At 41.8% G+C, this 15,177-nt stretch overlaps 1 protein-coding gene across 1 annotated transcript in view; it reads left to right on the plus strand.

The window, feature by feature from the left end:
• SLC30A7 (solute carrier family 30 member 7) overlaps positions 1-15,177 on the plus strand; it is a 78,820-nt gene that overhangs the window by 24,310 nt on the left and 39,333 nt on the right. The window contains exons 6-8 of the mRNA XM_075558825.1: positions 2,071-2,220; positions 5,468-5,518; positions 14,205-14,340. Of these exons, the coding sequence (XP_075414940.1) occupies positions 2,071-2,220; positions 5,468-5,518; positions 14,205-14,340 (337 nt within the window). The remainder of the gene's footprint in view (positions 1-2,070; positions 2,221-5,467; positions 5,519-14,204; positions 14,341-15,177) is intronic.

Here is a 15,177-nt window from a genome sequence, read left to right on the forward strand (position 1 = left end):
TTAGAGCCTCAGCAATAAGTTGGATGTTTTCGACGTTTCATATGATCATTTGGCTTTCTGGGATTGCTCTTAAATTCCAGTTGAGGCACCTATTTTCACCTTAAAAGGAGAACACTGAGATGCTGCTGCGAATTGGCTATTGTTTTGAGGCTACTGTGTCCCCCGCCCTTCAGCTGAACTGAACTGAGTCTAATAGCCATGATGCTCTGAGAGTAGAGGTTTCCCCAGGGAACTGCACATTCTGGGGAATATGGTTCTGCTCTGGATAAGGTGCTTTTATGGGGCTACAGAAGAGATCAGAACTCCTTGGCTGCAGGGCTGCCGGCTTTTGACTACCTTGCTGGGAGAAAGGGAGAATGAGAATCATTCGAAGATAAAATGTCACAGACCCCACAGCCTTATCAAGGCTCGATACTTTCTCTTGGGCGGTGGTCGTGTGTTCTGTGGCTTTGCTTGCGTGACTTTGAAGTGGTTGATTTTTAGTTGTTCTATAGCAGTGGTTCTCAACCTTCCAAATGCTGTGACTTTTTAATACAGTTCCTCATGTTGTGACCCCCCAACCGTAACATTATTTTCGTTGCTACTTCATAACGGTAATCTAGCTACTGTTATAAATTGGGCGACCCCTGTGAAAGGGTGGTTCGACCCCCAAAGTGGTCATGACCCACAAGTTGAGAACCGCTGTTTTAGAGAGACAGCTCGGTCACCAAGGTCCATTCTGGAAGTTTATTTAATGTTGCTACGTAATACAATGCTGGGTTTGTTTTATTGGACTTAACATTTGTGTTAAAGTATTTGTGTTATTTTTATTTGGGTAGCCTCCAGGCATTGTGTTAGCCTGCTTCTGTTGAATGGCTTGTTTCATTTCCCTGGTAGTTTGGTAGTTTCAGGGGAGCCATAGCACAGTGGCTGAGCGCTCAACCCCCGAACAAAAATTGTTCCGACTTTCCAAGCTTCTCCCTGGCGGAAAGGTGTGGCATCTGCTTCCCTGAAGATCAAAACACTGGAGCCTGTATGAGTCAGTTCTACCCTTTCCTGTAGGACTGCTGTAAATTGGAATTGATTAGATGGGAATAGGGCCTTTTTGGTGGCACAGTGGGCTACACAGTGGGCTGCTATCTCAAGGTCAGCTGTTTGAAACCACCAGCTGCCTCACAGGAAAGCTGAGGGTTTTCACCCCCAGAAAGATATATAGCCTCTGAACCACAAAAGGCAGTTCTTTTCTATCCTATACGCCCCTGTGAGTAGGAATGGACTCAAGGGTGGGGAGTTTGGGCTTTTTATGGTTTGAGACAGCAATAGGTTTGGTTTTGGGTTATGGAGAGAGTAGTGATCTTTACTTGGTTTTTGTCCTTTTCCTTCCTGCTTTGATGTAAGTTTGCTAATCTTTGCCTTTACTAAATACAGCAGCTTCCCTGCTTCGGCCTCAATGTGGCTATGTGCATCTTCTTTTAATCTTTGTTAGGATGTGTAAAATACTTGGCCAATGTTCTTGCCAAGATTTTTGCTCACCTACAGCTTAATGCTATTCCAATGCCTAGACTAGTTTCCAGAGCAGTGGTTCTCAACCTTCCTAATGCCGGGAACCTTGAATACAACAGTTCCTCATGTTGTGGTGACCCCCCAACCATAAAGTTATTTTCATTGCTATTTCATCACTGTAATTTTGCTACTGATATGAATTGGCTGACCCCTGTGTAAGGGTTGTTTGACTCCCCCAGAGGGGTCGCGACCCACAGGTTGAGAACCGCTGCTCTAGAACATAGTGTCTTCTAGGTAGTATTTTCACGTGCGGGAAGACCATTATCTAGTATCTCTTCATATTCTTCATTTTGTTGTCATTTCATAAGTTCCATTACTTCCTTCCATGCTTTCATTTCCTTCTTGGACTCCACAGTTGGAATTTGTCCACATTGTTTAATGAATGAAAAGAACACTTTCTACAAACAAATGTTTATTTAACTGAATATGGATTTAGAGCTGATTTCTTACACTAACGTCAGTATGATTATAACTGCCTGTGTAATTCCATTTTTACACCCCTCTGTTGTACTCCTTTTTGGTTTGTAGGCCATGGACACAGTCATTCCCTCTTTAATGGTGCTCTGGATCAGGCACACGGACATGGAGATCACTTCCATAGTCATGAACTGAAACACGCCGCTGCCCATGGCCATGGTCACACTCACGGGCATGAGCACGGCCACTTCCATTCCCACGGTGAGTACAGCCTAGAGATCTTCAAAGGCGATCGCTTTCTAAATACACGTAAATTAGTAAGCTACTTTTCCTGGTCAAAAATCATCTTTAGTAGAAGATGTAATCGATGTGCTTCATAAAGAACTGGTTTAAATGGTTCCCAGGCCTAGTTGATCTTTAGTATATCAGGAAATTCAGTGTAAGGCAGTGGCTATAGCTTTTTCAATTGAGCATATGATAATAAAAAGTCACTATCTTAAATGATCAGTTAGCAACAATGATTAAATATGATTTTATTTCTGTATATATTCTACAGACCTTTTATACCATATACATTGTGAAAATACAATGATTTTTATAAACTCATATTTTTATTATACTTTGTGATGGTTGTCATATACTTCCATGCTACTTTATAAATTTGTATATGCTGACCTTTATAGTGTTGAGTACTAAGTTATAAAGTATTTCTCAATTGAATAATTAATATTTACCGTATGTACTCGTGAATAAGCCACGTTTTTCAGCACAAAAAATGTGCTGAAAAACTGGCGTTCGGCTGATACACAGGTCAGTGGTACCCCAACGAGTTGTAACATCTCGCGGGTGATTGCCATTCCTCCGCTGTTCATTCAAAGCCCCGCTGACACTGCAGGGCTTTGAATGTTTGTTTACGCACATCTAACCAATCAGAGCCATCCTATGACGTGGACGGCTCCAATTCACAGAAGCACCCGTAATGATTCACTTACGCAGGCAGCTGAACTGGTAAGGAAGTGTCTGTGGCTGTGTTCTGTCTCTCCCCTCTGGTCTCTGTGTTAATTCACATCCTGCATTTCCCACCCTAGGCTTATACTCGAGTCAGTCAGTTTTTCTGGTTTCCCAGGTATAATTAGGTACCTTGGCTTATACTCGGAACGGCTTATATTCAAGTATATACGGTAAATTAAAATTTGAATTGTCTATTATGACATTCCAAAGTATCAATTAATAGACAGAAGCTGTCTAGGTGATGCAGCATGATTAGTCTTTAAATTCTGTCAGTTGCCTTTGCGTCAGCCCACCCAGTTCACAGCAAACCCACGCAGAAGGGATTGGACTGTTGGGGATCAGAGGGCTTCATTGGCAGGTTTTTTGTATACAGAACACCAAACTTTTCTTCTTAGTATAGTCTGTTTATAAGTAACGGAGGCACAAAAATATCTGATTTACTATAGAAATATTAGGAATTGAGCACAGGGAATCTCAGACCCAAACCTAGGTTCTTACCTATTAATTCTGCCTTCTGTTTTGTATAAGCTACTTAGGGACAAAACTGTAATGTGACCTTGGTTCTACTCTGTTCTGGAGAGACATGTTGGCTTTCTGGGAAATCCTGTGAGCTTCATATTTATTGACTGCCACCGAGTGAGCAAGGCTAGCTGTATTTTAAAAATGGGGTGAGTTGTAAATCTCAGCAACTTAAGTAGTAAAATTCTATTTCTTGCTCTTAGGTGGATGGGATAGAGTGGGGGCTCTATTCCTCATGAAAATTCATGGATCAAGCCTCCCCCTTCCTCTGTGGCTTCTTAATCTCTAGGCCTTTGTGATTCTACAGTGGTTCTCAATCTTTTAATGCTTTGACTCTTTAATACAGTTCCTCATGTTGTGGTGCCCCTCCCCCCCAAGCATCAAATTATTTTCATTGCTACTTCATAACTGTCATTTTGCTACTGGTAAGATCTCGCAACCCCTGTGAAAGGGGGTTTGACTCCCAAAGGGGTCACGACCTACAGGTTGAGGACCGCTCTTCTACACTGACTTCTTGCTTTGAGCTGGGAGAGAGAATGCATGGGAGATCGTGGTGGGCATTCTCAGGGTCCTAGAATCGGTTTACTTCTCAACCTTGTTTGTGTACAGCTCAGTTGTATAGGACTACCTCGCTTAGGGGAGCCTTGCACTGTAGCTGTCAACCTGAGAGGAGGAAGAAATGGATTTGGTAAGCGCTAGCCAGTCTCTGCCACAGGTGTCAAATTATAGCCCCCAGAGGATTGCCGTGTGTCGCATAGGTGTCACATGTTGTCTCATACAGCATGATTATACTTTTCAAAATAATGTGGAGAAAATCTGTGTTCTGATTTATCACCAATAGAAATCTGCTTCAGAGACGTCCTCTCTGGTCCCTCGGGGAGGAACAAGATTGTGGGAACAGTTCTACTTTCCGCAGTAAGCAGCATCTTCGGGGTAGCTAGCTATCTCTTCTTCTCCATCTAGCAATGCCATGTCCAGGTAGCTTTATGCCATGCACCGTGCTGCGTTAGGCTTTAGACATACCTTTCTGGCATTGTCACCGTGTTCTGTGAAGCAGGGGTGGCAAGGGCTTGCCCTCCAATGCTATGGGCCAAGGATAGTGACTCCAGGAAGGTTCTCTGTGAGTCTCTGGAAATCTTGAGCCTCAGGCTTAAGCGTCACCTGATCACCCCCTTTAAACCATTGCTGCTCATCTTTTAACTTGCTTCCTGTGTTTTCTGCTTTAATATTAAAAGCTGATTAGTCATCTTCAAGATGTTTAAGTCTAGAAATTACATATCGTTTCATCTTTTTTATCAGAAAGGCAAAAATATTTTTATATCTGTGTGGAAAACTTGCCACGTCCATCTAGAAGCCTTTGGAAAGTTACTGTTTCCCAAGGTCAGGTGATGGATAATTCTGCCATGGTTTCATTTCTTGCACTTCCAGTAGTGGGTTTTATTTTCTCTAAGTTTCCTGCTGTAAAATTAGCAGGGTTTTGTTGGGTCTGACGAAGTCAGTGTCAACTCATTGCAACCCACGTGACCGAATAGAACTTCCACAGGGTTTTCTTCGGAAGCTCATTGCCAGTTCTGACACCCGTGGAGCTCCTGGGTGGGTTTGACCTACCATTCTTTTAGTTAGGAGCCAAGTGCTCAGCCAAAATGCCACCAGGGTGCCTTGACATTAGCATGGCAAACTAAGTTAGATGGTACCTTAGGGATATTAGTGGACTCTTGCAGTACTTTTACTTGTGCTTTTTACCAGATTGTTTAATGTGATGCTTTCCTAGTTACGTTATACCTTTGGTGCTTTGAAATTGCCTGTGTTTATCTCCACTAAATTCCTATAATAAAGTTTAAAAATTAATTTGGAGGTCTGTTGTGGCTGTGTAGTAGTAATTCTTCATGAGGTATTTAAATTAGAAAGCCTCTGAACTGCAAAGGTTTGAATGAGATTTGAAAACGCGCTTTAAAGTAATCTATTTCACTTTCTACAGATGGCCCCTCCTTAAAAGAAGCATCAGGACCCAGCAGGCAGATTTTACAAGGTATGGCAAGCAATTTGTATGTGTTTTTGGTTTTATAAAACTTAGTGCCCCAGTTTCGAATTCATTTTGTAGTTTTGAGTTGCCTGGTTTTCTTTTAAGAAAGATACACGACATAGGGTTTATATAAAGAATGCTAACTTCCATCCACGGTTAAGTGTCACCATGAGCAACTGCCTCTTTTGCTATGAGACCAGAAGAACTGGATGATGCCTGACGCCATTACTGACCATTTTGACCAAAGTTTCAATAGAAAACTCCTGATCAAAACAGAGAAAAGTTACGTCAAATTCTCGTGGATTCCAGAATTTCTAGAGCTATTGCACATAGATGAGTCCCCAGAACAACATACGGGCCGACCTTCTAAATGTTCTGCTGTGACTGTTTTCAAGAGCAATGCAGCTATTAAATAAAATGTTAACCTTGCTAGTCATATCAGCAGACATTCTTTTGGTTGGCCCTGGGCTTTTTGCCAAGGAAAACCAAGGTGGTCTTCAGTCACATTCTCTAAAGTAGTCTTCAAGATACCCTCAAGGAAACAAAGTGTGTGGCTTGGTTCACACCTTCTATTAAAGTTAGATCTTAATCACACCCTAATCTTGTCCAAACTCAAACTCAAACTTATGGCATTGAGTCCATTCTGACTCATAGTGACCCTGTAGAACAGGGTAGAACTGCCTCTGGGGGGTTCCGAGACTGTAACTCTGTGTAGTAGAATGCTTAGTGTTTCTCCTATGGACTGGTTGGTTGTTTTGAACTGATGACCTTGTCCGCAGGCATAGAGTCCAGAATTCTAACACGTCATCTAAGGAATCGAAACTAGAAGGACCATATTAATTGACTATAACTTAGGCCACTCCCTGACTCTTCTAGCCACTAACCCATTCATACTTTAACTGAGAAACTAGTCCCTGCTCCGAGTCTGTCTAGGAATAAGCTTAATGTTAGATTTACCTGCTGCATAACCCATCTGTTCATTCCTTTATATTTAGTGGTTCTCATTCCCACTTTCACTCAAAATTCCCCACCTTGAGAAAGGACAGCAGATTCAGCGGTTGTGCCAGTCCAGATGGCTGGTAGGAAGACCAGTCTAGCAAGTGTGTCTCCCTCAGTCCGTTCCCATTGCTCTTGGGCGGGGTTGTATAGGTACAAGGCTCGGGGACTCTCTCCACCACTGGGCAGTAGGACAGTATTCACAGAGAACCCTCGTTTTTCCAGGTAAGGGGCAGGTACAGTTGATCCCATCAAGCCCTGGGGAATGCTTGCTTGTAGTCACAGTCCCTTACGGAGGGATCACCTCTGCTTCTGACCCTCGCAGCTCCATCTCTGGTCCTGGTACCAGTCCGACAGAGAGGCATTTCGTGGGTGTGGGGTAGAACTGCACACTGGCACTAGCATCATCCCTCTCCCTCTGAGGGAGCCATCCAGGGTTGATTCTCCTTTTGTCCCCTCATATTGAGTGCGAGCACACCCATCAAGGCGTGAAAAGCACCCCCTCGTGTGTGTCTCTGCCCATATTCTGGATACCCAATGTTGCATCTGCCCATTCCAATGTCCCATCACGTCATGTCTCTGGTCCGCAATACAGTACGTCCATCTAATACAGTGATTTTCAACCCTTTCATCCAGCTCCTCATGTTGTGGTGACCCAGCCCCAAGCCTAAAATTATTTTCTTCGTTGCTTCTTTATCACTGTAATTTTGCTACTATTATGAATTGGACGACCCCTGTGAAAGGGTCATTTGACCCCCAAAGGGGTCGCGACCCACAGGTTGGGAACCGCTGATCTAATGTGATATTTCTTTTTTGACTAAACGAGATCTGCATCAGATCCATCTCTCTTCTAACCAAGCTGTGACAGAAAGATGTCGTTAGGTACCATCACATCAAGTGCAACTCACAGTGACCCTAGATACAGTAGAACGAAACCCTGCCCAGCCCTGTGTCACCCCCAGAGTCCTTCTTGTGTTTGAGCCCATTGTTGTAGCCACTGTGCCAATCCATCTTGTTGACGGTCTCCCCACTTTTTTTCCTTTTGCTAACTCCTCTACTTTGTCTTTTTCCCAGCGATGATCTCTCCTGAGAACATGTTTGGACTGTGTGAGGCAAGGTCTCACCATCCTTCCTTGGAAGGAGCATTGTGACTACATTTCTTTGCAGTCCATGGTACTTGCAGTGTTCTTCCCAGCACCACAATTCAAGTGCATTAGTTCCCCTATAGCCTTTCTTATTCAGTGTCCACCTTTCATAGGCATATGAGGCTTGGGACAGGTGCGCCTTAGTCCTCCAAGTAGCTTCCTTGTTTTCCGGCACTTTAGAGAGGTCTTATGCGGCAGATTTATCCAATGCAATGCATTCTTTGCTCACTTGACTGCTGCTCTGTGAGCATTAATGATGGATCCAAGCAAGAAAAAATTCTTGTCAGTGTCCGTCTTTGATCCATATATCACGATGGATCATAGTATATGGATCTATTAGTCCAATTGTGAGGATTTTGGTATTCTTTATATTTAGTCATAATCCATTCTGAAGGCGGAAATCCTTGATCTTCCTGATCAAGAACTTCAAGTTCTCACTTTCAGCAAGCTAGGCGGTGTTACCTGCACGTGCAGGTTGTTAATAAGGCTACCTCCAATCCTGATGCCATGTTCTTATCATATAAACCAGGTTCTCTGATGATTGGCTCAGCATACAGATTGAATAAATACGGTGAGAGGATCCAGCCCTGATACACACCGTGCTAGTATTTTAAATCATGCAATATGCCCTTGTTTTAGTCACACAAGTGCCTCTTGATCCATGTACAAGTTCCCCACGATCACAATCAAGTGCTCTGTAATTCCTCTTCTGAACAAGATTATCTAGTTTGGATGGTGCACACAGCAGTGAAACACAAGTAGACCTTTTGTTCTGGTATTCTCTGCTTTTAGCCACTAATGTCAGCAATGATCTTCCTTGGTCCATATCCTCTTCTGAATTCAGCCTGCATTTGTGGCATCTCCCTGCCCATGTGTGGCTGCAATCATTGTTTGAGTGACCTTCAACAACATTTTACTTGCATGTGATTATTAATGACATTGTTCTATAATATGCCCACTTTGTTGGGTCACCTTTCTTCAGAATGGGTATGAACACGGATCTCCTCTTCCAGTCTGCTGGCCAAGTAGGTGTCTTACAAAATGTCTTGGCATAGACAAGTGAGTGCTTCCAGTGCTTCACCAGTTGGTTGGACCATTTCATTTGGTGTTCCAGCAGTTTCTGGAGCCATCTTTTTGGCCAGTAACTTACAATTTGAACTTCCTTTAGCACCATTGGTTCCTGATTACATGCTACCTCTTGAAATGGTTGATGTCAGCTACTTCTTTTTGGTACTAAAACCAAACACTCACTGCCGTAGAATAATGCCAACTCATATCAACCCTGCAGGGCAAGGCAGAACTGCCCCTGAGTTTCTGAGACTATACTCTTTATTGCAGTAGAAAGCCCAGTCTTTCTCTCATTTTTGGTATTCTCTCTCCTTTCTATCTTCTTTGGATGCCTCAGTCAATAATTTGGCCATATACTCTTTCAGTATCGCAACTTGAGGTTTGAACTTTTTCTTGAGTTCTTTCTGCTTAAAATATGTTGAACATATGCGTCTGTTTTGAATTTTTAATTCTAGGTTTTTGCACATTTAATTATAATTAACTTTCTTTTCTTGAACTGCCCTTAGAAAAGTTTTTTCAGTCTTTATTTAATCTCTTCTTCCTTTTGCTTTAACTGCTCTACTATGATTAAAGCTAGTTTCACAGTCTCTCCTTAGACTCTCCTTAGTCTCTCCTTATTTTCTATTATTCCTGTCTTTAATCATAATAGTATTCTCCTTTTGTCCACTAGATATCCTGTACTGTTTTCAGATTAACAGTCTTGAGTGTGATTAGACAGTTGTAATGGTGCCCATTTAGCATCAGTCCCAGTTGAAGGGCAGATTTACACTCCTCTGATTAAAGAAGTGCTCCCCAATTACACATCATGTTCCTGTCAGGTCAGGGAGTAGTACTTCATATATAAAAGATCTGTTTAAATCTTCCAGCTCTGATCCAAAGTTTCATGTTGGTGTCATTGCAGTAAAGGGCAGTGGAGGTAGACATTTTGGACATCCTCTGGCTTCCCTCTTGCCCCAATGCAAGAGTCAGACAGTCCTCCATGCTCCTTCCTGGGCTACCTGCGTTGACACCAAATGTTCCTCCCACACCACTCTTCATTGATGCGTAATTCATTGCACCGGCCACACACAACTCATAGACAATATGAGGAGTATCCAAAAAACCTGCAATTTTTCCCCAAAGCTGTGTATTAAAAAACAATTTTTTAACACAAAGACCATTTCACTTTCAAAGTACTCTCCCTTACAATTCATACATTTGTCAAATCTGTGATTCCATGCTTAGAAATATTTTTTTCTTCCAAAGACCTATTTATCTATCTATCTATCTATCTATCTATCGATCGCTGTCCATTTATTTATTTATTTATCTATTTATTTATTTATTTCATTGGGGGGCTCATGTAACTCTTATCACAATACATCAATTGTGTAAAGCACACTTATAAATTCATTGCCCTCATCATTCTCAAAATTCGCTTTCCGCTTGGGTTCCTGGAATCAGCTCCTCATTTTCCTTTCTTCCCTCCTTCTCCCTCCCCGCTCCCCATTCCCTCCTAAACCCTTAATAATTTATAAATTATTATTTTATCTTATCTTACCCTGCCCGGTGTCTCCCTTCACCCACTTTTCTGTTGCCCATCCCCTAGAGAGGAGGTTATATGAGATCCCCGTGATCAGTTCCCCCTTTCTAATCCCCTTCCCTCCCGGTATTGCCACTCTCACCGTTGGTCCTGAGGGGTTCATCTGTCCTAGATTCCCTGTGTTTCCAGATCCCCTCTGTACCGCTGTGCATCCTCTTTTCTCACCAGGTTTGCAAGGTAGAATTGGGATCATGATAGTTGGAGGGAGGGAGCATTTAAGAACTAGAGGAAGGTTGTGAGTTTCATTATTGCTACACTGAACCCTGAGTGACTTATCTCCCCACTATCCCTCTGCAAGAGATGTCCAGCTGTAGACCGATTAGAAATATTTTTCAAACTCATCTGTTTGGATAGCAGGCGTAGCACCTCCCTCGTTTATTTCTTCACCTCTTCTACATTGTCAAATCGCTTTCCTTTCATGTCCCTCTGCATTCATTGGAAACAAAAAGAAGTCACACAAAGTGAGGTCAGGTGAGTAAGGTGCTGAGATGGCTGCATGAGCAGGTGCGTTTTCATGGTGGCAAAACTAGATCCCCATCGGCCACAAATCAGGCCTTTTTGGTCGCACACTGTTAGGCTATCTTTTCAGAGCCTCTACATCTGTGGTTTTCAACCTTCCTAAGGCCATGACCCTTTAATGCAGTTCCTCATGTTGTGGTGACCCCCCCAACCATCAAATTATTTTTGTTGCTACTTCATAACTAATTTTGCTACTCTTAAGAATCGTCATATAAACATCTGATATGCAGGATGTATTTTCATTGTTACAGATTGAACTTAATTAAAGCATAGTGATTCATCACAAAAACAATATGTAGTTATAGATTGTGAAATATTTATTTCTAATGACAAGTAAATGAAATTTTTGTCTTGAAGCATGGTATAGAATGGGTAACAGTCTTCACGCTGGGTGCTCATATGTGGGCGTATCTGCATGTGGGCGTATCTGCATCTGGAGACAGATAGAGGACTAGTGTCTCAATTCTTAAGACCATAGGAAATAATGTGTTTTCTGATGGTCTTAGGCCACCCCTGTGAAAGGGTTGGTGGACCCCCAAAGAGGTCGCGACTGACAGGTTGAGAACTGCTGCTCTTAATAGAAAGCTTGATTAACTGATCTGTTGGAATGAACTCCAAATGTACTACTAGTTGACCTTTTTCTCCTTCGGAAAGTTGGCGGATGTCTAGAATGAGGTTTGTCATCAATCTACATTTCACCCTTTTTGACACAAGAAAACTAGCCGCATACTTGAGTGTTTCACATAGCACTCTCCTTGTAAGCTGTTTTCAGCATCACAACAGTTTCTGTGGCATTTTTCCCAAGTAGGAAACACAATTTCACAGCCGCACGCTCATCTCGTAAGTCAGCCATTACACACACACACACACAAAAACACCCAACATTTAAACGAAACTGCTTTTAGGAAAAATTTTGCGGTGACCAGAGAGAACCTTCCCAGGCTATGCCACTGGGTGCCCTAACTCAGATGGAGTTGCTTGATGCTTGCCTAGTGGGAAAGTCTGCTCCGCCAGGTGAAATTCCAATTAAAAAAAAAATTTTTTTTTGCTTTTTGTTTGTGTACTCTCGCGTACTCACAATTAAGGGGGGTTATTATGGAAGTCAATAGATTACCGTAGTCAGGATCAACAAATAATGATACAGTTGTTGATCTTAGCCAGCAGCCAAGGCTCTCTCATTCTAAGCCTCTCAACCACATAGTAGCCAAGTCTCTAGTCCTTAGTATTTCACCCACGTAGTCCCTGAGCCTTTGTCTTCATGAGCCAGGAAGACAGCCCACCTGTCCCGCTTTCCCACAATTCATAGTATGTCCCAGGTGAGACAGTACCCCATAGTCTCAGTGTTTCTTCTCTGAGTCGCCGTGGTCTCCACCAGTTCAGAGAGCTTACATGTGCTCTTTCTTTCAGGGTCTTTGGGGTTCTTCTCTGCTGCTGCTTTCAAGATGGTTCATCGTATAGCCAGGGCGCTGTAACGGAAACTGACCATTTCCCTCTCTTAGTGTTGTTACACAGGCCCTATTTCTGTATTCTCACCCAGTCACTTGGTGGGAGTTGCAGAAACTTTGAGTTAGAAGAGCCGTATTAAGAACTTTCCCTCCTCCATCAATCAACTGTTATATCTCTATATCTTCCAGTATAACCTTCAAAAGGAAAAACAACCCCAAACTCACAGCTATTGAGTTGATGCTAACTCATAGCAACCCTGTAGGAGAGGATAGAAATGCTCCTGTGAATTTCTGAGACTACATGAGTAGAAAGCCCAGTCTTTCTCTCCCCCCGACCCCGGCCATTAAAGTATTTTTGAGATTATAGTACATTGTGCTCTGATTTCCAGGACTTCTGCCCCCACCCCCACCTGGGCCATTTTACCTACACATCTACATAGGGCTTTGGGTCTCCTGGTCAATCTTTAGTTACATCAACTGGCTGAGCCTTTGCTTCACTGGGTTCTAGGTGTGAATTCCTGTTAGTAAAGACCTAAAAGTGGATGTGACTAAAGCCGTCTTATTTAGTCTTCCTTAACATTGAAGGACCGGCAGAAGTTTCCATTGGTCCACCCAACCTCCCGTAGTGTTATCTTAGAATCTTTGTGTCAACTCCACCAACGTCTGCTATCTTTACCCCATTTCTTAGGCCCTCTGAAAAATCTCTTTCGCGCCAGGCCAAGTTCTCCCCCAGTTGCTCCTTCTCATTTTGTTCATCACACTGACGTTTCTTGCATTTGAGAGCCCAGGGGGACGCTGTGCCAACAGAGCTGCCCTCTGGGGTCGTGGCTTTGCTTCACAGGGAAGCAGGCGTCCGTCCCCTTGATCACCATCTCTTCCACAACCTGTGCAAGGCTCCTATTCATTGGATGAATGTACTGATCACAGTGGCTTGAAGAACATTTTTGCTAGAGTGCATTAACATTTGATTGGACTTTTTAAGCATTTTAAAAAATAGAATGGTTTAAAGTAGATAAATGCTTTTAATACTCTATTTTTATAGGCATCATAGTAAATCCTACTAGAAGAATGTTCTATTACGGCAAGTCATGATCAAAATCTTTAAGAGGTCATGTTTAACTAGACAGTAAATTTTATCTATTAAACATCAAAATGCTAAAGAATATGAGTTATTACTTCAGAAGTACACAGTTTAATGTTGGGTGGCATTTTAAATGTTTTCCCAGGAGAATGTGATTTATTAGATGTTATTATTTGAGGTTTTGGGGTTATTTGTACAATCCATCAGTATGCTCACTTTACTAGAATATCGGTGTCCTACCAATTTAACATTTAATTAAATAGTAGATGTTCTGTGCTTCTGTTTGAAAGCATTCATATACCTGCTTTCTTTCACATTGAATTTGAGTTTAGAATTTAACTTGTGTAACAAAACTTTCAGGATATTAGTAAGGAACTACCAGGATACTAAGAGTTATGGGCCATAGAAAATTCGAATCTCCAGCGGTAATTATTAGAATGACCAGCAGAGGGCTCTGTGTGCACGCATATTTGGAGCTTGCAGTTTGACCCTCTAGACCACATGCAGTTTTCCTCCTGTGACCAGTGAGTCCCTCTTGAACTCGTTTGACCACATATGTGCATGCACAAGCACTGTGAGTATTAATGTATTTATCTACTCCTTCAAAAGTGCAAAGCTCACTTAGACAAGCACAATTTACCAATCAGATACCTTGACCCCCGTGATTTTAAAAAGCAAGATTATTCGTTCAGTAAAAGGTACTGCCATGCAGTTACTGGACAGTGACTCTGCATTCTAACAGTTTTTCAGATGGGTGCTTAAGTTTGTCATCTATAAATATAAGAATATCTGGGAAATATTTCCATTTTAAAGTCACCAGATATTAATCTTCTGACTGCTTATGCTTTGTTTCCAGGTGTATTTTTACATATTCTAGCAGATACGCTCGGGAGTCTGGGTGTGATTGCTTCTGCCATCCTGATGCAAAATTTTGGTCTGATGATAGCAGATCCTATCTGTTCAATTCTTATAGCCATGCTTATAGTTATCAGGTAAGTGTTATGGTGTTATTTCCAAGTCCTACAATCAGAGAGCTAATAAAAATTTATGTTGGTTATCTTTTGATCTTCAAGTTTGTACAGAGATGATTTTTTCGTCTTTCTGTTTTTTCTCATCTTTGATATTATTTATTTCTTGCCTACAGTTTGATGTGCCTTCTTGATATTTAACAATTAAGCTCTTGGGTTCATTATTTAAGTAGTAGTAATCTTCTTACATCTAGCACTATATCGATAGAATTGAATATTGAAACTATAAAATGTATTGTTCCCTATAGTTAGAATCTTCTTCCTGACTCTCAATTGCAAAGTAGTCATACATTCTGCTGGAACTATGTTTCCGTTGTAAAGCAGCTCTCCCATTGCAGAAGTCTTATAAGACTCCCCACAGTCTGTTGGTGTTTATCTCCCTCCTCCTTTAGGTTTCAGAATTATTGCGTACACATCTGCCTCTTAGCTCCTTCTCATCTCGTGGCTACCGCAGTACCAGCACATACGTACGTGTGTCTGTGTTTGCACATGCATGTGGCTGTGTCAATTTCTGAATAAATGTTTGCTGAAGTAGATTGTATAGTTATTATCTCGAGTTTTATTCTGTTATATATTGAGTTACTGATGTAATTTATCAAAATAATAACATTTACTTTTTGTTAACAAATTTTAATTATTTAGAAATGTGCATTTTTGATGTTGTGTTCTTACTTTATTTATGCCTCTGATCTTGCTGTCAGCAGAGCTGTTTTGTAATAATAGCCAAGACCTACTAGAGGGTAGACTGTAATTATTTTTATAGCTTGTGGATGCTGTTGAAATTATAATCTGTTGGCATTG

This window comes from Tenrec ecaudatus, chromosome 1 (genome assembly GCF_050624435.1).
Source record: "Tenrec ecaudatus isolate mTenEca1 chromosome 1, mTenEca1.hap1, whole genome shotgun sequence".
NCBI lineage: Eukaryota > Metazoa > Chordata > Mammalia > Afrosoricida > Tenrecidae > Tenrec > Tenrec ecaudatus.